Source organism: Triturus cristatus, chromosome 11, assembly GCF_964204655.1.
Source record: "Triturus cristatus chromosome 11, aTriCri1.1, whole genome shotgun sequence".
Lineage (NCBI taxonomy): Eukaryota > Metazoa > Chordata > Amphibia > Caudata > Salamandridae > Triturus > Triturus cristatus.
In genome coordinates this window covers 353,574,680-353,597,250 of record NC_140594.1, presented here as the reverse complement: position 1 = coordinate 353,597,250, position 22,571 = coordinate 353,574,680, and the positions used below count along the sequence as shown (strand labels likewise).

The following is a 22,571-nucleotide window of genomic DNA, read 5'->3' as shown; positions in this document are numbered from 1 at the left end:
GAGTGTTTTGCAATACATGTTCCTGACTTGCAATGCAGCATGCTGTAGGGATATTACGAAGGAGGTTAGGAGGAAATGGGATAACACAAGGAAGGAAACGTAGTGCAGGAGTGCAGATAAAATTCATGCGGAGAAGAAACAGAATACAACTGAAGTTGCCATAAGAAGACAAACAGAAAACCATGGCAATCTGAACTAATAAAACCTCCTTAGCTGGATAAGCAGACAAAATAATGAACCCTGAATCAGTGTGAGGTAATAGAACAAACTCGGAGGCTGCGTACAAGAGCAGAGGAAGAGCCAGACACGCGAAGAATATCTGTGGTATTAAAGAAATTGAAAGGCTGTGCATTTTTCTAAGAGTGGCCGAATTTAGGGAGCAGGTCTTAGCAACTGAGCATGTGAGGCTACGAAAAAAGTAAAAAGGGCAAACATTCTATTGAGCATGTGAAATTCAGAGCAGAATAAGAAAACAAAAAGACAAAAGACAGGATGAGGAAGAAGAAGGCATGTAACTCTAGATGAAAGGTCAGTGATGGAAAGGATTAAAGAACCTTCACAATGCCACCAAGAAACACTTCATTGGTCTACACTACAGATCCAAGCACTCCAAGGGTCATCTTACTTAAAACGGTTTGGGTAAGCAGCATTGAAATTTCTCAGCAGTTTTGGCTGTACCAAACAAACAGACTAGCATCAGCAATATTTTTATTTGTGGGAAATATAAGGTCTCGGCAGTATATTGACCTGTCTGCAGTAAATGCTTCATATAGTCTATTTCATCACATAATGTGTTTTTCATTACATCCATTGAGATTCCCATAAATAATATTTTGCCTACGAACCTTGGGGCCGATTACGATTGCGGAAGGCCCGTCACCGCCAGCCATGCGGTGGCGGTCCTTCCGCAATCGTACCGCGATATTCCCCCCGATATATTAGGATGGCGGAAGGAATCTCGCTCGGACCGTGGCAGACGCAAAGACCGCCACGACCCCAAAGACCATTTGCCACAGGTCCATCTAAAGCAATCTGACAGATTGCCTGGCGGACCGATCTGAAAGCCCTACATGGTGGCAGTGCCTAGCAGGCACTGTCCACCAAATTAGAATGCTTAGGATTGCAGGCCTTTCCATGGGGCCATGGCGCCAAGGAAAGGCTGTTGGGGATTCCTGATGGGGCCCGTTGCGGCCACCCTTGTGGGGGGGGGTGAGGGTGCACTTGGGGGTACCCATGGTACTACATTTCACAGCATTACGTGCTTGCCACATAGTGCTGTGAAATGCACAACATGGCATTTTAGCATTGCGGTGGGTGCTGCAGCACCTGCTGCAGCACCCACCACAATGTTAAAATGCAGGATCCGACCGCCATGGTGGTGGTCGCCTCCTGATTGGGTGTGTGGGACCGCCGCACGCTTGGCGGACTGTCCCAGTTTACACCAGGATGGTGGGTGGATTCCAGTCCGTCAACCATCCTAATGAGCCCCTAAGTCATCATTTACAGCTTTTGCATTGGTTAAATCCAAACAAAGATGGCACAAATGTATTTTCATGTATTTATATAGCACATAATCCATAAATCTAGCTTCAATCTACAATCAACCATTCCGTTAAATAAAACATCAGTATAAACCAATAAAGCCACATACATACAATATATACAACAGTGAGAAACAATCTTATGTGTTTGTGAAACAACCAATACCGTGGACAAATTCAATTACTGACCACAAAAAACTGCTAACATGATAAACCCCTGGGTTGTAATCTATGACTGTACTAAGCAAATTAAAAAAAGTGAAGACGTTACGAACATAAGATTTCTGAATAACAAAGCCCTGCTCTCCTGATAGCAGTGACACAAAAGATCAAGAGAAGCAGAGAAACCAATGTCTGTGTGTAGTACAGAGGAGGTAAAACAGAAATAGCGAGCTGTAGAGGGCCCCGGAAAGCTCAATCCCTATGCAACAACCCAACATTCCCTTCTTATTACACATGGGAAGAGAGAGGGTGGTTTAAAGATAATAGAAGAGGCAGACAGAAAACTAAGATGGACATAGAAGTTCTTCATTAAAGAAACTGAGAAACCTAAAAAAATGAGGCGGGACAGGAAATGGCTGACATGAGGTGCCAATGGTGAAGGCAGGAGTGAGAGACGAGATCCATGATAGGCTGGCTATTGGGACCAGCAACACCAACATCGCCCATCATCCATCCAATTCTTCTATTTTCAGGGGAAGAAATTCAGTCTGTGTTTAAAATTGTTCTAAAATTCATGGATGTCTAATATGTCTGGGTGGCAAAAATGTATAAAATGTGGTGATGAAGATGGCGGCTTTGGTAGTACCCGTATAATAGCACTACATGGCTTTTGGATCCAAGCTCAGTCAAATCTTTCAACTGTGTCATCACTTTCTGATGGCAGCATTCAAGGCTGGCTTGCACGGCCTTGGGTGGTTGGAGGGCTGTAGTACTATACTTTGCATAAGACAATAGGCTCCGCCTGCTCATGCACCTGCACTGAAAGCATTGCTTGTGTCCATATTTAGGTCACGGAAAGGGGTGTTACGTATAGTATATAATCTAGTTTGATATAGGGTTCTTACTTGAGATTGCAAGGATTTAGTGAGAAAGGGCCCTGTTTGTGTAACTCCATCACTTTAAAGAGAAACTCCAGTGCAATATGTTCTTTTAAACCACAGAGTCTCCCTGGTGAATGGAAGGCCAGAACTACAGTTTTTCCATTTTTCGAAGCCTTCATGAAACACCTGAAAAGTGGTTTGGGGTCTGCGCTGCTCCAGCCATGTCAAGTTGTGTGCCTCAGTATCACCCCAACTTCTATGTTTTATGTAATTTCGAGAAAGTGTTAGCTGCAGTTCCCACAAGCATTTTCCGACTTCTTGCTCAACCTGTGGCTTGAAATTATTAAATAAATTGCACAAGCAAAGTTGTTGAGGAAGGAGCTTGCCAATTTTTAAGGGAATCTATATTGCTGGCTTCCTAATGCGACAAGAGAAAATTGTACAGATGAACAGGGGTTTCCCTGCTTTTTGTCCTCTCTGTCCCCTACGAAAAACATCCTTTTGATAGACTAGCCTGAGACATAACATCCAAAAGGGTCTCTGTGCATGAAGGTGTTGCGTAACGCTAGAAGTAGGTCAATATCAGCTCACTCCAGCCTACATGCATGTATAGTCCACTCGTTCATGCCACTCTTTATGGAAAATGTTAGAGCTGTATGCAGTTAAATATTAATAATAATCACAATTTACACATGAAAAGGTGTGCTCTCAATTATACCACTTATGCATTGACCTATTTCCATAATACGTTTTGGGTAAAGCTTTTGGAAAACTAAATATTTAAAATATTTTTTCATTAGGTATTTATGAAGTGCACATTTCAGACTGGACCAAACCGAGGTCCTTATTGTGACAGGAGGTTCTGAATTTAGTTATTCGGAAAACTGGCATATTGGCAGATCTGCAGATTGAAGCCCTCTACTACAGTGCAAACTTTCTCCCACACAACCGAAACTTTCACAGCCTCTCCTCTTCTTGACAAAATGAGTAAGAGCAACAATCTCCTGCATGGTCTCACACTCTATTCGGTGCAACCTATTAATCCATCCCTAAATTTACACCCACATCCTCTACACCATAGAAGCCTGCCTCCTCCTCACAAGATGGTTGGCTCACTAAGAACCAATTATTGCTGTGGAGGTTGCTAGTCTTGTGCTCATATCAATCCTCAGTTCTACCACACATCATCTCCTCCAATGCCACCAAAGGCAACCTCGGATCCCAAATCATCCACTGGATTATGGTCCTTAAATGTCCTTTTCTCAACTTCGCAGTTTCAGTCCTTTATCAACAACATTTACTCCCTCACCAAGACATGAAGGAACATCCCTTGGCAGGAGGTCTACCAGCTAGCACCTTAGGTAACTCTGCCTCCCAAGCCTAACAAGCCACGTTTGGGCCCTACAATGACTAGTTTGGTCAAGACATGTATTTATGCATGCATGCAAATGGCTATTCTCTCCGGCCTCTATTATCCTATATCCCGACTATTGCAATCATTAAAGCTGATGCTACAAATAAGTGTCTCTAATAGTGATCCAAGGGATACATCGCAAGCAAAGGAATCCCTACCCAGCATGTCGGTGTTATATGCTTTAGAAGAATTTATGTGTTGCTTTTTGATGGTGGTATTTAGCATTACCAGGATTTGAGCCCTACGTTTATAGAGATTAACCTGTCCATCTGTCAGTGTATGATAGGCCAGGAAAAGCCTGATTAACAAAAACAATAGGCTAAATACTATTACAAGGTCCTGCATACAGTTATTTTGGCCATATCATTGGTATTTCGCAGCGAAGCCAGATGCTTCATCTGCTCAATGGTAAAAAACAGACAGCAGACAGTCCAGAGCTGATAAAGTCTTTAAATTATATGTTGTATGTATGAGGATACGCGGTTAACTTTCGAGAACCGTGAATATATGATCCAGCCTCAAGTTAGAACTTGTGGAGACAAAATGATTAAATGATATTAAAAAAAAGCTTTAGCATTAAGTATATAAATGGAAAGATGGAGACCAGGAGCGGTATTTGAATGGGGAGCAGGAAAATGGATGACTGGTTAGAACTGAAAGCCTGTAATTACCTGCAAATCTGGCTCTACTTTCGGGGAAAGAAATCCAGAGAGTTTTTTATGTATTTTTAAAATACTGGGTCTGAAGCCATCTCTGAGTTTAAACATCAATAGAAAGTTTCTCTTGAGGATCAGAAAAGGCTGAAGCTCTACAGAACGCAACATCAAGCAGGCACTATCCAAGAGACTGCAGATTCTTTGAATGTTTCCATTAGGTGTAAGCAAAATTCAAATTCTGTAGATGCAGTTGAGTAAAGTTGAAACTTATCAAAGTTGTCACTCTCTGCTGGAGAAATAGCCTGCAAAGTTTTGCAGGCGATTTTCTCCCAAAATACTTCTTGCATGAGAATTCTACTCTAAACAAAAGGCATTTCTTCAACATAACCAACCTTTTGAAGGGTTTTTCACCCACTTTTTTTATGTCAATTACATTAAAGGCTCAAAGCTGGCAATTTTTATTTTTATCCTCTGTTAGTGAAGATCAAATTTGGGTACTTTTCAAACCATCAGTAGGCGCACTGGCTGATTTCTGGAGGTGAGGGTGAATGCAATCCAGATATGTCACTATCAGTCCTGCATAGAGCGCAGTTGAATAACTGTGTGGACCGTCATCGGATGTCTCTGTTGTGATTGGTTAGCTTGGCCTAACTCTGAATGATTACTTTAATTAAATTGTGGTTTATATATTTGTTTACATGTTATGTATCTGGCTGACAGAAGAGTGAGGTAGGCTTCTGTCATTCATTACTTGAGTCACAATGCTTCCAGTGGCAAGAGATGCAATCGAGGGCCAAGCAGACGAGGTCGGCTGGTGTGTAGCCCTCACCTATACTTCTTGAACTATTGTTTCAATAGCAGATGAAGCGGGAGTGAGTGCCAGAGGATGGGGCCTGCTACATGGAAGAATTACCCACACCATTGCTTTCTCACTGACAGGAGACACAGTTTGCTTTTGGAACCTGACCTTGGGTTTTGGTTGTTGAGTTTGAAGTGTGTAGGTAGGACCTTTTGTGCTAAGAACTGTTAGCTCAAACAGACTAAGAATGGTCTCCCTAGTAGGCATGTGACTGGTTTGAAACTAATATCACTAAAAGTATCAATTGCCCTTGATGGTTAAAAGGGATTTAGACCAAGACCTATTTTAAAGGGCTTACAAACCTGTATTGTGCAATGAGATGTGATTCCCAGGCTGTGCTAGGAAACATCCAGCATCACAGTGTGAGGGTGCCATCAATACGCAGCTACACCATTTTTCTCATTTTCTGCTTTGATTAACATATACTTGTTTCCTGCTCATATGGATTAGCAGGTAGAGGGAATGATGTGCGTTGCCAACACACCATTATGCACTACTGACACACTAAACAGACACCTCCACCGCTTTCATGCACTATGGGCATTAGAGAGATGCTTTTTAGAGGCTCTTTTTTACAAACAGGTTCTCCCATTTTATGACCCGCCTCCCACCTTTGTGAGTTATCCCAACCTGCAGACTGCCTCAGTATATGCAGAGATTTAGCTAGCAGAACTCTCTGTGCCAGAAGGGACCTAGCCAAGGGAGCGACTCTGGCTAAACGTGGTGGATTCTAAGTAGTCTCAACTACAAACATGTAGCCATAAACTCCTATTTGACATGTCAGACCCTGTTTGGGGCACATGGCAGATGGGCTGAACCATGGTGGTTGAGGTTGTTTTCCATTGGTGTCCTAGAGCCCATCCTACTATGGCTCTGCAAACTGGGCCCAGTACAACCCTTCCTACACTTGACGCTGCTGGTAGTGAGGATTAATAGTCACAGGCTTCTCAGAGAGGTAGTATCGGGGCAAGAATTTAAAACGCAACAACCACCCAACAGACACTATAACGTAATGTCCAGCCCAGTGCTTTTCTTTAATCAAAGAAAGCACTTATAACCATGCAACATAGCTAAATACTACACAATTCAATTAGCAAATACAGGTTGGTAAACCTGGTTATGATCTATAGTGGGCACTGCCCTCCCTCTTCTGTACTCTCTCGGATACAGATGATCCTATCATTTTTATTCATCAGTATTCTGTGGCAGAGATCTGAATTAGGCGCAAATGCTGATTTCTTTAGGCTTACTCCACAGGTTCAGATGTGCAGTCGGTTTGCTCATTCTTACCTCTGTACTTACTTGGGAAGAAAAAACTCAGATCCTGGTTCTTAGGCCTTCTGCCGATGGTACATTCTCACTCTAGTCGCTGCATGTAGAGGCCTGCATTACCTGCTTGTTGGTTCTACATGAGTCATATGTGGAAGTTCGGACGCAGCCTGTGACTAGCATGCTCGGTGGCCTTGCTTCAGAACTGGATTAGCAGATAATGCAGCATGGAGGTCCCGTTGTAACCCACAAGGTGGTGTCTTTAGAAGCTATGGCCCTCCACTGGCCAAAGGCATTCAGATCCAGGCAGTTGTTACCCACAACCAGGCTGACGGGTCAGCGGGGATGTGTGCATCGCAGATGCATCGTTCCCATGCTGACCAGCTGTACCTCAGTACCTCAGCAGTGCACAGCTTCTTCATTTGCCAGCTGTTGTAGCACCAGATCATGGTCTGTGAAGACTCCATTTGCGCCATCCTTTTAAGAGCAAGTAGGACTGATTGCAGGGCCAGAAGACTCAGGGGAAGCATGTACTGCTACATAGCTCTTTGGGTGCTGGAAAACTTTTGACCTTTGATCAGAGCTCGAGAGGGACTCCTGAGACTCGGCCTACTCACGGAGCCTAACCTTAATGTTGCCTACAGTGAATGGGGAAATAACACTGCTGCTAGTGAGAGGGAAGTCAGATCAGGGACCGGCGTTTTAAACACCAGAGCCCTGACCACAGGGGGCTATGTTGATTGTTTGTGTATGCTGTATTTCACTTTGTGTTCGTAAATAAATACTACATTTGTCATAAATTAATGTATTTGACTGGACAATAATTTATTGCTGCTACTGAACGTACTTTGAGTTGTTTGCCTCTGTCCACAACCCTGTATGTATCTAACCCACAAGAAGCCTTGGACTGCTCCATACACGCTACCACTAAGAGTCAAGTGCTGAAAGGGTACTTGGTCCAGTTGCTCAGGACCCGTAGTAGGTTGGGCCCCAGGACATCAGGAGTAATTCCCCCCCCCCCCCCCATGGTTGGGCCCAGAAAGTCCTGCTTGCCCTGTGGCCCTCTACTCTTACAACATATACTAGGTGAAATAACTTTCTTACCATATTCATGGACCTGACACTTTCACCCACCCGCACACACTCACCTGACACAATGACACATCCATCTTCTTGTGTCCAGTCACTTCACAGTGCCTTTCTTAACTGTGGCTCTAAGATACGTACCTTGAACTTGCACCATCCACTTACACACTCTCCTAACACAGGGCTTTTAGAGCTTCATGCCACTCAGCTGATGATGATGATTCCTTTCACTTGATGATTAAGGGTTCCACTTCTATCATTCACACTTAACTACCAGTTAAGACCTGTTGGGCCTTGGGACCCTATGGATTGCTGTTTGATCTTAGTGCCCTGCTAGTGCCTGGGCTATGGAGGTGGTGAATAATGCATTTCAAAATATAAATGAATTGTAATTAATTTTGTTTGAATCTTTTTTCTAACAGTGACTTTTATTTTGTTGTAGAGAAAAACAAGGGAGGTACCCTTAAAATCAAATCAGGGTCAGGGTAAATATATACAAGAAACACAAGGGGTCCCTAAGACAAATTCAATTTTAAAACTCTATACATTGCTGGAGCTTAGAGTGAGGTAACAAATCAATATAATGGTTTTTAATGCTAGTAAGTCAGTGCAACACAGAAAACTAATAACACACTAATTGAAGCACATACAATTTATTCCACATTAATATATAATCAAAGTTAAAAAACATTTCATAATTAAAATACAACTTCACTTTTACAAGAAAACAAAGACAACTTTCTTGTTAAAGTGTAATTGTATTTTAATTATGAAATGTTTTTTAACTTTGATTATGTATTAATGCGGGTCCCGCATCGCATTGTAGGAGGAGGTGGAGGCTCTCACCACTTGGTTGCTGTTTTCCGAAGGAGTCGCCGGACGGGACTGCAGGTCCCAGGAGCCCTGAGCGCCGCAGCTGTGTAGCGGCCCGCCCTCCCGCCATCCCGCCCACTAACGGGATAAAACACCTCGCGGAACCCGCTGGCGCGGGTCCCGCATCGCATTGTAGGAGGAGGTGGAGGCTCTCACCACTTGGTTGCTGTTTTCCGAAGGAGTCGCCGGACGGGACTGCAGGTCCCAGGAGCCCTGAGCGCCGCAGCTGTGTAGCGGCCCGCCCTCCCGCCATCCCGCCCACTAACGGGATAAAACACCTCGCGGAACCCGCTGGCGCGGGTCCCGCATCGCATTGTAGGAGGAGGTGGAGGCTCTCACCACTTGGTTGCTGTTTTCCGAAGGAGTCGCCGGACGGGACTGCAGGTCCCAGGAGCCCTGAGCGCCGCAGCTGTGTAGTGGCCCGCCCTCCCGCCATCCCGCCCACTAACGGGATAAAACACCTCGCGGAACCCGCTGGCGCGGGTCCCGCATCGCATTGTAGGAGGAGGTGGAGGCTCTCACCACTTGGTTGCTGTTTTCCGAAGGAGTCGCCGGACGGGACTGCAGGTCCCAGGAGCCCTGAGCGCCGCAGCTGTGTAGCGGCCCGCCCTCCCGCCATCCCGCCCACTAACGGAATAACGGACCACCCCTATTTCCCATTGGCTGTTGTCTTGGCCAAATAGCATCAGTACAAGCGGAGCGGGACGCGACGCGTGACGCCCTGGACGAAGCCCGGACTAAGGGCGGACAGTCTGAGACAGTCTGGGACAGGAGGGGGCAGGTGGGAGCAGCAGACTGGCCTATCGATATTCGTGTTATTTAATTTACCATAGCGCATTCTGTTGTGTGTATTGATTGCCAAGTCATTCTTGGTTACTGTTTAAAGCTCCCAGGTGATCGGAGGTCGTATGTGATAACCCATTTGGGAAACACTGGTTTATTGTTGTTTGGTGTCTACAAGCAGAAATTTAAGGGGGTGTGGGAGCCTGATTTGCTAATTATGCCTAAAGCAAAGACAGCAGCCTCGACCACAACCATGGACAATTACCTGGTTAAGATGGTCGATAAAATTAACCAGGAACGTAGGAAATCTCTAGGTCGTACAGGGTCACAGAGTTTGGTGTCCCCCCCGCCTAATTGTTTGGCCTCCGAGACCCCCCTTGTTCAGGATGTTAATTCTCCCTCATTACCCACTAATTGTATATCTGAGGGAGTTGTAACTGACATCATTAGCTCGGAAAGTGATACTCCTGAGTCCACGATCGACCCTGAACCAGGCCAAGCTATTTTACCTGATGTACCCATCCCCAGCCAGTCTGTATCCAGACGCCAAAAATTAACACGCACCTGTAGGAACACTAGTAAACCCACACAGTCTAAGCGAGGAGGGAATCGCCATGCTAACAAAAAGGACACCACCCCGCAGATTAATGTCCCAGCCCAATCGGTGCTAACGGAAGGAGCTAAGGTCATTTTAGATAAAGAACAGCTGGATCTTATAACCCAGGCTATAGCTGCCAAGTTTGACATATTTGTTAAACCTCTATTGACCAAACTTTCCACTCTTGCCGATGAAGTAGTCAGATTGGGAGGCATTTTGGATTCTTTTATCAAGGCTAGACCAGCCCCAAACAATATTGCTGGTACACAGGTGCCAGAGGAGACCTCTCTAACTACCTCTAATACAGCCCCAATGTTGGCTGAGAACAGCAGTTCTGAATGCAGACCTGGGTGTGCCCTTGGAAAGCCTGTTGCGGTTCCCAATGTACCATATCAGCGGCAAGACACCACTAAACCACCCGCTGGTTCAGAACTGGGGGAATCGTTGGGCCATAATGTTAACACCCCTAGCTCCAGAAACCCCCAACCGGACCTGCCACCTACGTGTGCACCATTTGTAGCAGTTCTTATGAATGTCCCCCCTGTTAAGAGGTTTGATAACAATTCTGCTAGTGTAGAATCACACTCGTCATTAAAGAATAAAACTGTGGACTGGCTCCACCGACAGTGTGATTTTCCTATAGCACTATCCAGAGACATACTTAGTACCAGGAGAACTAACTGGGTTGGTAAGTCCCGTAAGACCTGCGAAGGCGACTGTATAGTCATCAACTTTCGCAACCCTCAACTTACCTCCACAGTTTTAATTAAAGCCGCTTCTCTCCCTGCGAGTGAACATGGTATATCCTTGCGGCCGCTTGGGTACTTTTATAGAGATCTTGCAACTCAACCTGTCATTCAATCTGTTGATGAGCGCCACTGGTATAGGCCTAGAGTACAGGATCTGTGTGTTACTCCCACTATCTCTACGTTTAATAGATTCCAGCCATTAAGTGGGCTTGATTACAATGATTGACTGGAGCCGTCCATAGATGGTGTTAGGTCGGAGGACTTGGACTCGAGTAAAGTGAGCAACTATAGGGCCCCTAGGATAACAACAACTATTACTAACAAAATTGGTGTAAGCCAACCAGACTCTACTGTGGCATGCGACCACGAAAATTTGGTTAACGTGAGAGGGGATAGGTCCCTGTTGAATCCTTCCACCTGCTTAGTTAACCCTGGTTCATGTGTCATAGCTTGTTGGAATGTTGCGGGACTTTCCCACAAGGATGATTGCTTAGGTTGGTTCGATTTTATCAATCTTTTTAATATTTTATGTTTCCAGGAAACCTGGAGTTTGGTCCCCATTAATTATAACGGGTTTGTCTCATATCAAATACCAGCAGTGGCTTCGAACTCAGGAAGAGCCAAGGGTGGCCTCCTGACACTGATTTCTGTTGACGCTCCGTTTGTAGTAAAGAAACATGTCCCGGTGGGGGACCATTCCCAGATCCTTTGGCTTTGTAAGGAGCAGGATAGGAATATCCTTTTAATCAATTTTTATAATAATGTTTTTGATAAATCTAGGCAAAGGATAGCTCTTGCTTTGGAGGAAGCTTTGGTTAAAATTGTTACAGGAAATGAAATCGCTTTCGATTTTATCTGGTTGGGAGATTTTAATATCTCTACCTGTATGTCCTCTGCCCATAGGGTCTGTGGTTTTTTAAGCTCCCGAGGAGAGGGAGTCGCCCATTTTCCCCATAATCCATATGGGGATTCACTAAATAAAATCCTGATGACATATGATATGGAGATCATGGGGAATGCGAGGGGTGTCCTTGATGAAATTGTCCCTACCTTCACGGGCAGAAACGCTAACTCTGTCATCGATTATATTTGCACTTCCTCTAGCCTTATTCCATGGTGTTCTGACCCTTTGGTTGTAGATAATTTGATTAGTGACCACAACTGCCTGACCATGGAGATGGCTTTTTGGAAAACTAATATAGGTCCTAAACCAAGTATTGTGGATAACATTGAACCACATAGACCCAATGGATATAGAATTAGGTGGAAGGGGGAGAAGGCAGACCTCCTGTCTAGTTCCATAATTGAGAACTGCTCTAAAGAAATTGAAACTATCTTAGTGAGTGAAGAACCGACAGCTGTAATTTTGAATACATTTGTCGATATCAATCACTCTATAGAAGCAGTATTTACCAAACATTTTAAGGGCGATTCAAATCGGCAAAGGGGGTGGTTTGATCATGCCTGCACTGCTGCCCTGAAGAGCCTTAAGGTGGCATTGGCAGAAAAACAGAGGGACATTACTCTTATCCGGCATCTTAGGGCAACCTATAAGGCAGCAGTTTCAGAAAGAAAGGCAGAACTTAAGCGTGAGGCCTGGGATAAGTTAGACAGGGCTGCCGAAACCTCTGACTCCTCGCTGTTTTGGGCCACAGTCAACAGCCCTTTCTTAAGGGATGAGGTTACGCCTATTCTGTCAGCTAATGTAAGCGTGGGAAGCTGGGTCTCCCACTTTTCCCTGATTTTTGATTCTGATAAACATGTGGACAATGGAGGTGGGGTCTGGCCAATTCTTCCCCTAGATATCACACCTACCGAGGTTAAGAAATGCATTATTGCAAGTAAAGGTGGGAAGGCTCAGGGACCCGATGGTGTGCCGGTGGATATTTATAAAAAAGAACCTGAAATCTGGGGCCCATTATTGACTAAGGTATTTAATACTGCTGTGAGACATGGTGCACCGCCCACATGGGAGGAATCTATTATTATCCCCATCTATAAGAAGGGGGAGAAGGGCGATGCTAAGAACTATCGGCCTATCTCCCTTCTTGATTCGTCCGTGAAAATTATGAGCCGGGTGCTCCTTGTCAGACTAGAAGAATGGGCAGAAAATAATAACATCCTGGCCAATTCTCAATACGGATTCAGGAAGGGCAGAGGCACAGTAGAACAGTGTCTCAACCTAGAACTACTAATTGGAAAATATACTATGGCCAAGAAAGGTTCCCTCTTCCTCTGTTTCGCCGACCTTAGTAGTGCCTTCGATATGGTTAACCATCAGATTCTCTGGGAGACACTACTTGGAATGGGGGCACCGGAGGGTATTGTCCATTTTCTGGCCAGACTGTATGTTAATCTTAGTTCTAGTGTTCGATATGGCCCGGGTGGGGAGTGTACTCCTAAGTTTCCTGTTAAGCGTGGCATCAGGCAGGGGTGTGTGTTAGCCCCCTTGCTTTTCACACTTTTTATCAACGAGGTAGACTCTGTCTTAAGGTCTGTGGGGGCAGATGCCCCAATCATTCTTAACTCCTATATCCCGGTACTACTATATGCGGACGACGCAGTACTTCTTTCTAGGACCCCTGTCCGCCTCCAACGCCTCATGGACAGGTTTTCCTTGTTTATTGGGGAAAGGAAGCTGGTCATTAACAAAACAAAGACCTTTGTCATGGAATGTGGTAAGGGCCGTAAAAAAACCTCATTCCTTCTTTATGGAAGGACAGAGGGTACAGACGGTAGATACATTTAACTACCTGGGTATCATCTTTTCCAAGACAGGTAGCTGGTCCAGCGAAGTCACCCACGTTAGAGCAAGAATGGCGAAATGTGCTCACGGGGTATTCACGTTCGCCTCTAAGATCGGGGATAAACGTATTAGTGACATGCTGAAGATCTACCAGATGAGGTGCCTTTCAATTGCCCTTTATGGAGCAGGTGTCTGGGGGCATGTTTCGGTTGGGAGTCTCCAAGTGGAGGAAAACCTGTTTTTAAAAAGGTTACTCTGTTTGCCTACTTCAGCATCCACGCATTTGGTGCATAGGGAATTTGGAATATCCCATCTCCTAGATTCCATTGCCCATAGACCTTTAATGCTGTGGCGTGCGATCTGGGCTAAGGAGGAGACCTCCATGAACAGAGCTATTATTAAGGACTGTTTATCTCTAGATAATTATCTGAAGATCCCCTGGGTAAATTTTGTTATGCACAGTTTTAAGGACATATATGGTCTTAATTTATACGAGGATTGTTATGCTGCCAACAGTATGTCCAAAAGCGTACTGAAGTCTGTTTGGTTGTCACTAAAGTATGAGCAACATTTGAAGGCCAGTAGCAATTTATCCACCTGTAAGCTCTATGACAGCTGCTGTGAGTTGTCAGGTTATCAATCATATTTGAGCTTTGTTACTAGGCCCTCTCATAGGTTCGTTATAACCAGACTGCGCTTCGGAATTGTCCACCATTTGGTGGCGTTTCCTAATGCCAAAAAATACCCTATTGGTCCTTGCCCTTGTGATGGAACTACAGCCCAAAGTACAATGCACTTTCTATTGTTCTGCCCACTATATGGTAACTACCGTATTGCTTTTTTAAAACCCCTGTATAAGAAACTCGGTGTCAGAACAGTTAAGGATGTCATGAAATTGATATTTAACCCCTCTCCCGATGTCTGTTTCTTTACAGCCACATTCCTTTTAAAAGCTATCAAGGCTAGGCCTAGTATAATCATCTTTTAATATTGTTATTGTAGTTTTTATGTATTACCTGTTTTAACTCCATTGATGAAGTTTTTATGAATTATTCTCGTTATTAGTCTATGTGTATCATTGATGTTTTTTATGCATGATCTGCTTTTATGGACTTTGTTGTCAAGCTCCGAATAAAGCTTTATGAATTGAATTGAATTGTATATGCTTCAATCAGTGTGTTATTAGTTTTCTGTGTTGCACTGACTTACTAGCTTTAAAAACCATTATATTGATTTGTTACCTCACTCTAAGCTCCAGCAATGTATAGGGTTTTAAAATTTAATTTGTCTTGTTTTATTTTGTTGTGTCACCTTGGCTCATCATGGGTTGTGCTGGGCCCAGACAAGCTCAAGATCTAGGAGGGGAACTACAGAGAAGGAGCATAATGCAGTAGGTGCAGTGTATCTGGGATAGAGGCTGCGGATGGTGCTGTGTGTTTACTTGACCAGATTTACTGTAGCATGGAGGAGAAGGGAAGAACAACCCTTAGATTTGAAGTTAGGCAAATAGCATTAGAAAAAGCAAAAACTCACCCCCTCACCAAGCCGAAAGCACTTCCTTGCCAAAGCACACTAGAAATCACACCCCTTGCCAAGTTCAAGGGATATGTTTGCCAAAGGTGTGTTTAAATTAAAAGCTGTCTACATACACCAAAACTTTGTGGCGTCGTGCGTTATAGTACATATTGTGCTCTGCATCCCATAACTGGAGAATTTCATAGGTTTTTTTAAGGTTTTGTGCTTATTGAACCACAAGTAACCTTTAACTGTATTTTTACCAGATAATTTTTAATCATATACAATATTCAAATAGCTCTGGCGTTCGCCTTCCTCGTGGCCAGCGCCTGGAATGCCCTCCCTTTCCACCTCAGACAGACAACATCTCTCCCCATCTTCACAAGAAACCTCAAAACCTGGCTCTTCAACAGACCCCCTCCTTGATGGACTGGAACCTGCTAAACCCTCCCTCCCCCAACGCCTTGAGTTCCTCACAGGTGAGTAGTAGCGCTTAACAAATATGTGATTGATTGATTGATTGATTGATTGATTGATTGATTGATTGATTGATTGATTGATTGATTCAACTACCATGTACCTCCATACCATGCTATGCAAAATCTTTGCCTGTGCACAGTGGGGTTTGAAGCAGTCATGGCCATGCAGGTCCTTTAGCCACCCGTAGCCTTAATTGTTTTTATTTTAATTTAAAGTCAAAATTTCATGCAAATCTCGAATTTGAAATTCACGAATACTCTTAAAATTGCAATTTCAGAAAATCACAATTTCTGAGTAAAGTGCTACATTCATGCCATGTTTGCCATAAATCCTGAACCTTAACTATAAAATGGTGACCGCAATGTGTAATACACATGTTAAACATGGGTGGTCAGCACTCAGTAGTTATGGTTCAGGACATCTTTCCAATGACAAGGCATTTCAGGTGTGCATATAACTCTGATTTCCAAGGCTGGATTTCCACAAAATTTGGCACTTATTTAGTATATGTAGCAAAGGTCCAGCATGCTAATTTTCATGAAGGTTCAAGCAAGGGAAAATAGACATGGTATCTAATTTAACTCCTATAGGATATTTTGCTTACCACTAGAGCACAAATCGCTGAAAGGATTTATGCCAAACGTGGCATGAATGTAGCACTTTACTCAGAAAATGTGCTTTATGTGGTAGGATATGAATCCACCCAAACATTTTTGATGAAGTAGAATTACAAAAGGAGCACCCAGGTGGGCTTGAAATGGATTGAACACTTTTGTATATCTTGATGGTTGAATCGCAAATTCAGAAATTCGCAAATTCTGTCAGTCGCTTTTAAATGTTTCAAGATGTAATTTGTGGACAGAAGGGATCAACTTTTTTACACCATCTTGTAATATTTTTCAGAGAAAGAAGAGACAGTTTGGTGATCAGTTCTGAGTACCAGGGGCGTAGTTATGCACATTGAGGGTGGGGAAATTGCAAGAAAAAAATGTTTAAAAAACTTTTGGTACGCTAAATGTACACATTCCTTTCAATTTGCAAGCATACAGCCACCATTTTGAATTCAGAAAACAAGTACCATTCAAGCAAATGAAAAAATATATACAATTTGTTTTTTAAAAAGTGAGCTAGAGGAAATTTGCTGAATGTATTCATCAAAAAGGGTAAACCACCAAGGCCACTGGTGGTTGGGTGTAGACTCTCGTAGGATGGACTGGAGGGTGGCTGTTTGCCATGCAAATATATATATATATATATATATATATATATATATATATATATATATATATATTATCTACTGGCGGTCGCCAGTAGATAGTTATAGTTAGGACCGAGTTCCCATAGGAAATCTGAAAATTCTATTTTGAATAACTTTGGCGCCGGTTGACGAATCCTCGCGAAATTTTCAAAACTAATGGGGCGCTCCGCTCAGCTCCTACCCTGAAAGTCTCGGGGTGATTCGTCAAGCGGGGGCTGAGAAAAAAGAGGGGTCCCACATCGTGTTTTCCCTATGCATTTTGCCATAGGACCTTTAGTCAAAGGTACAGCCCGAAAGGCTGAACAGAATTACTTGAAATTTGGCTAAGAGGTAGTCCTCAGGTCAGGCATGTGCCTTTTGCATATATGGTGTCAATCTGTTCAGTAGTTCCTGAGAAAATTGCAGCTAAAAGTACATAAATATCTATAGGCGCGCACCGTGCGCGCACCATAACGTGCGCAAGCGTAATTCTGATTGGTGGTTACATGTCAGTCAACATTCAAGTCGGTCAAAATCAGGAAGTGTCGGCCGCCATTTTGTGTGTGACAGTGAAAAAGAAAGGTGGATAACGTGAAAAGGGGGCAGGGTAGAGAGTTCCTGACCCCCTAGCCTTTGTCAGGGGATCCCTGAAGGACCCCGAAGGGTGAAAAAAACATTTTTTTTTTTTTTAAAAATCACGGGGTGTGCGCACTGTGCGAGCACCGTGCGCGCACTGTGAAAAAAACTTTAAAAAAAAACATTTTAAACTGTTTATAAGTTTATACAAGATATTAACTATGCTGTTCAACTTTATCCAAATTAAAAAAAAAAGAGCTGAGCCATTCCATATTACAGGATACAGTCAATCTATAACTATATACATAGGTAGTTTATTGTAAAATAAATATATAAAAAATATAATAATACATACATAAATTAGCATTTAAAAAACCTTAAAAATTCACTTAAAAAACCATAGGTTTCACACACGTTATAGTTAGGAATTAGCATTTAAAAAACCTTGCAAATTCACTTAAAAAACCATAGGTTTCACACATGTTATAGTTAGCTGGACATTTCACTCGTAAAAAACCATTGAAATTCCCCCGTTATAGTTAGTTCAGATAACTATAACTCGCGCGACCGCCACTCTATCACAAGGATGATGTCTTCAGTGATGTCATGAGTGATGTCACTGACCATGTCATGAGTGATGTAATATGCGACGTCATCAGCAGTGGATTGCGGGCGCGCGAGTTATAGTTATCTGAACTAACTATAACGGGGGAATTTCAATGGTTTTTTACGAGTGAAATGTCCAGCTAACTATAACATGTGTGAAACCTATGGTTTTTTAAGTGAATTTGCAAGGTTTTTTAAATGCTAATTCCTAACTATAACGTGTGTGAAACCTATGTTTTTTTAAGTGAATATATATATACACACACACACACACACACACACACGCATTTCACATTGGGCTATATACATGCCACCTATGAAGAATCGTTCGCCCCCTCTGGCACAAAAACATTTCTCCATCACTGTTAGTTATACCACATAATTCCCGCAACAAAACACTCACCTGACACCTGCATCCTTCCCTCAGACATACACTTGACACTTGACACCCCTCACACGCTCATCGTAAAAGTTTACCATCCTCTTCCGCACTATAACACCCTCTCCTTGCACTTTCGCCTAGTCTTTCCACGTTATTGGACACACACCTGGCACTGATCCTTCCCCTCTCACACATTTACCCTCCACTCACTCAACCACGTGTCACATTTTTCTACCACCTAAAACCTTTCCTTGGCAAAGTCACCTGGCATTCCGATGCCCCTCCATACTCCCTTCACACTTCCGTGATTCCCTTGTATAACACTCCTATTGTGTCCTTCCAGGATTATCAGACATTGTTTTACTCTACCCTAATGATAAAATAATACAATTCCTTTGCCTTATAGTTTCACTGGATCATCTCACTCTGCCCTGGCACACTCACCGGATGCTCCCCCTGCCCTTTACTTACATCAGATATTGTCATCCTCCTGGTGTACCAAGGAGACCTCTAAACGTCCATTGTAAACTCACTCGACACTGCCAACTCCCATGACACATCAACAGGCACTTCCCCTCTTCCTGTGCTCACTGACCCAGCACTGCCCCCTTGTGGCTTGCTCTTTCATGTGACATGTTCATCCTTCCTTTACACCGCCATGCTCACAGCTGCAAACTCGATTAGTACTGTCTACGTGCTCATACATTCACACAGCATTTCAACCTTCACTGTATATATGACACTGAGCCCACTCCTGCTTTCACCTTCATTTGTATAGCACTCTACTGTTTTCTCTCACTTTAACCTGCATATTTTACATTGTAATGAAATGTGTGGTGAATTTGTAAAGCGCTGCTTGTCACCTGTCAGGGTATCCAGGCGCCTTGTACTAATAACTACCCTCGGTCTCCTGTCCCAAACACTCACCCAGCAATCTAATTCTCTCTCACACACTCAACGTATACTGTCACCCTCACCCCTGCATGCTCACTTTACACTTTCATGCTCCTCACACACACAGAAGTGATACCTCCAAGCCGCCTGGATTTCTTGATTTCCATTCACTCCATTCCTTGTGGCTTATTTACAAGCCCTTTGCGCCACTGGTGAGTCTCTTTTAACACTGGAGCCAGTGACCTACAAGCGGCGCATGGGGCTTGTAAATAAGCCCCTTAATGGACAGTTCCACCCTGCTCCTGAACATCCGCCACACACATGCCTACCCGCCACTTGGATATCACTTCTATGTTCTCTCTCCTTCCAGTCTCGTCGGCCAATGTCACCCTATGCTACATCTTAAACTAAACGCTCACCCTTTCACAATGGCCATCATCTGACATGTCCACCAACATGTTACATTTCCCAAGTCATTTTCACGATCCCCTTCCACCTTCCCATATCCTCACCTACTACTTCCATTCTACCTTGCACACTCATCTGACGTTGCCTCCCTCCCACTTCACACTTAGATGGCATTTCATGTCACACGTTTCTCCTTTTCTGTAACACTCACCTTACACTTTCACCCTCTCCTGACAGACTTGCATAACTCTTCTACTGTTCTACCCTCTTCCCACATACTCACTTTACAGTTACTCCGTCCCAAATACTCAACTGACACTCCCTATTGTGACACCCCTGACACTCTCACCCCCACATGACACTTTAAATCACCTCACACTTTCACTAAATACATTTCTCCATTCACATATTGACTGTCACGTACTTGATCCTCTGAATCATCGTGACGTCAGAGTGTTGTCCCCTTGTACGCCCCCCCTCCCCCCCCCCCCCCCCCGCAACTTAACAGTGCTAAAGGAAAAAGGTCTGGAAGCTACAAAAATTAAACATCGTTTTAAGAGCTGCCTTTACTTTCTTGACCTGCCGATTCATTCACGTCCCCTTACACCATGGCTAGTACGGCCAGTGGAAAAGGGGTATGAGTCCGTTACTCCCTCCTCTCACACAACTAATGACAGTTATTCCCTCCTCGCCCACACTGGACACGGCCGCCCTCCACCTGAGCGCCACTCACCTGACACTTCCACGAAGCCGTCCCTGGTTTTCACGGTCAGCTCCTCCGCCGTGAAGCTCTGCACGTTGACGCACACCTTCCACGGATCCCCCCGGTGCGCGGCCGGGCTCACCGGTTCCACGTGCCCCGTGTACCTGGAACTATACCCCGGGGGAGAGACCCCTGACGGCCGAGGGACCCCTGTCCGCAGCGGGGACGCCGACCACGTGGTGGTGAGCCGCGGCCGTGCCCAGTCGGGCCAGTCCATGGTCAGGTCATCGGAGAAGGGTGACATGCCGAAGTCATCGTCCAGAAGCCGGGATGCCAGCGCGTTCTCGCGGAAGGGGTCCCGGGCACTTCGCTGTCTGAGGCCGGGGTAATGGCACGAAAAGGGAAGTTGGCTGTCGGCCATCGTGAACTGTGGAAAAAGAAAAGCCGCACCAAAGCGCCTAAAAGACTTCAAGGGCGCTCCCAGGCACTTGGACCTAGAATCAAAGTCCACCTTTGAAAACAAAATGAGTTACAAAAGATGTTTCTAAGACTATGATTTCTCTCCTCTCAGCCAAAACGTCATGCAACTGACGTGCGTGTTTGTGGCAGTCGTGGGCAGAGCAGTGAGCAGAGAGGGCCCCGGACCCTATCTTGGTGAGTGGCTGCACTTAACAGCTCACTAAGTAAATGTCTCCAGACTGTCTTTCTCCCTCTCTGTTCCTGGGAGTTCAGACGTCATGAAAAAATATGTTGGGGGAGGACAGAGAAAGCCCCTGCCTGGTTCCACGGAGCTTTTGTTTAGAACCCCTAAGTCTAAGAAATGAGAGGTAGGGAAGGCGGTCTTCGGCCCCCAAGCAGCGTCGGAGACTGGCCGCAGGCGTCCTCCCCGAGGCCTAGAAGTGCTGCTGAAGTAGGCACGGGTCCCGTGAGCGCAGAAAGTTCTCCAAACTTCTCCAGGACTCTGGAAGGCTTCTATTTATAACCTGTCTGTGCTCGGGGCCTGTGTGCCTGGCCTGCCTGTCAGCTGGGTATTTCAGAGGCATGAAGCACGCCTGCGGAATCTGCTCTGTTAACAGCTGGTCCTTCCCGGAGGGGGCAGGGACGGCTGACTCTGGGCAGACGCGGATTAGGGTGCCTTCATCACTGGCCCTGCCCTGTCTCCTCCCCCTCCACCCTGTGCCAGGCTCCTCACCGAGCAGCAACAGCGCCAGGGCATGCTAACTATAGCCGCACATTCACTGCTGTGGCAGGGTTTGAACGAGGCAGAAACAGCACCGCGGTGCTCGATACCACGAGGTAGTCCGGCCCTTGTGGGCATCTCCTAGTTTCCAGAATGGTCGATGCTGCCTCTGAAAAGATAACAGGACAGGTCGAGTCAATCAATAACTTAGCTTCAAGCCAGTGACTTTTAAAAGCCGGAGGGGTTGGGGAGAGAGTCACTGTCACCGTATGGTGACTTCAGACCAGTTCTCTGAAAGGCCCTTAGACCTGGGCAGCAGGTGGACTCAGGCCAGACTCCAAACTCCGAAGCCTATGAGAGGCCGGAAGGGCTTGGGCAGAGTCAGTACTGTCAGTGACTGACAGTCACATCCAGGACTTCACGACCTGCCCAACAAGAGGGTTTTGTGTAGCTCCAGCTCCTTTCAACAACAGATGAGCCTGACATCTTATTGACTCCCCCCTTCCCAGCTGACTTTTGAGAGAAATAATTCAATTGGCAATTGAAAAATTCCCTTTCGGCCAGTATGAGTCCACCTGCCCTCCACAGGAACATTGTTTAAAATAATAAGCGTCTTTTTCTGGCCTCAGATCACTTACAGCTATGGAGTTGGTTAATGTCAGCTGTGAGATATTATTAAATCCTGGCTTTTTACCCCTAGCGCTATCGTCTTGCCTTCTGATACCTTTAAGTCATACGTTTCCCCTTTTAATTTTCAGGATGCAGGTACCAGAATGAAACGAGGTGTGAAAACAAGATTGGCTGAATTTCTCTCACCTGACCTTAGAAGAGCCGGAGAAAGAGATTCAAAAGGCCTTTTCTCACCTTTCCATTTTCTACTTCTTGCGTTAATGTTTATTTTTTAATGAAATATGCTTTTACCGCCAATAAAACATGCCTCCAACAATAACAGCAAAATAGAACTGGGAAAATG

At 44.7% G+C, this 22,571-nt stretch overlaps 1 protein-coding gene across 1 annotated transcript in view; it reads right to left on the bottom strand.

Moving 5' to 3' along the window:
- Positions 1-21,663, bottom strand: part of HSPB8 (heat shock protein family B (small) member 8) — a 95,269-nt gene extending 73,606 nt beyond the window's left edge. Inside the window, exon 1 of the mRNA XM_085636432.1 lies at positions 20,449-21,663. Coding sequence (XP_085492558.1) covers positions 20,449-20,839 — 391 coding nt within the window. The 5' untranslated portion in view covers positions 20,840-21,663. The remainder of the gene's footprint in view (positions 1-20,448) is intronic.
- Positions 21,664-22,571: the final 908 nt, after the last annotated feature.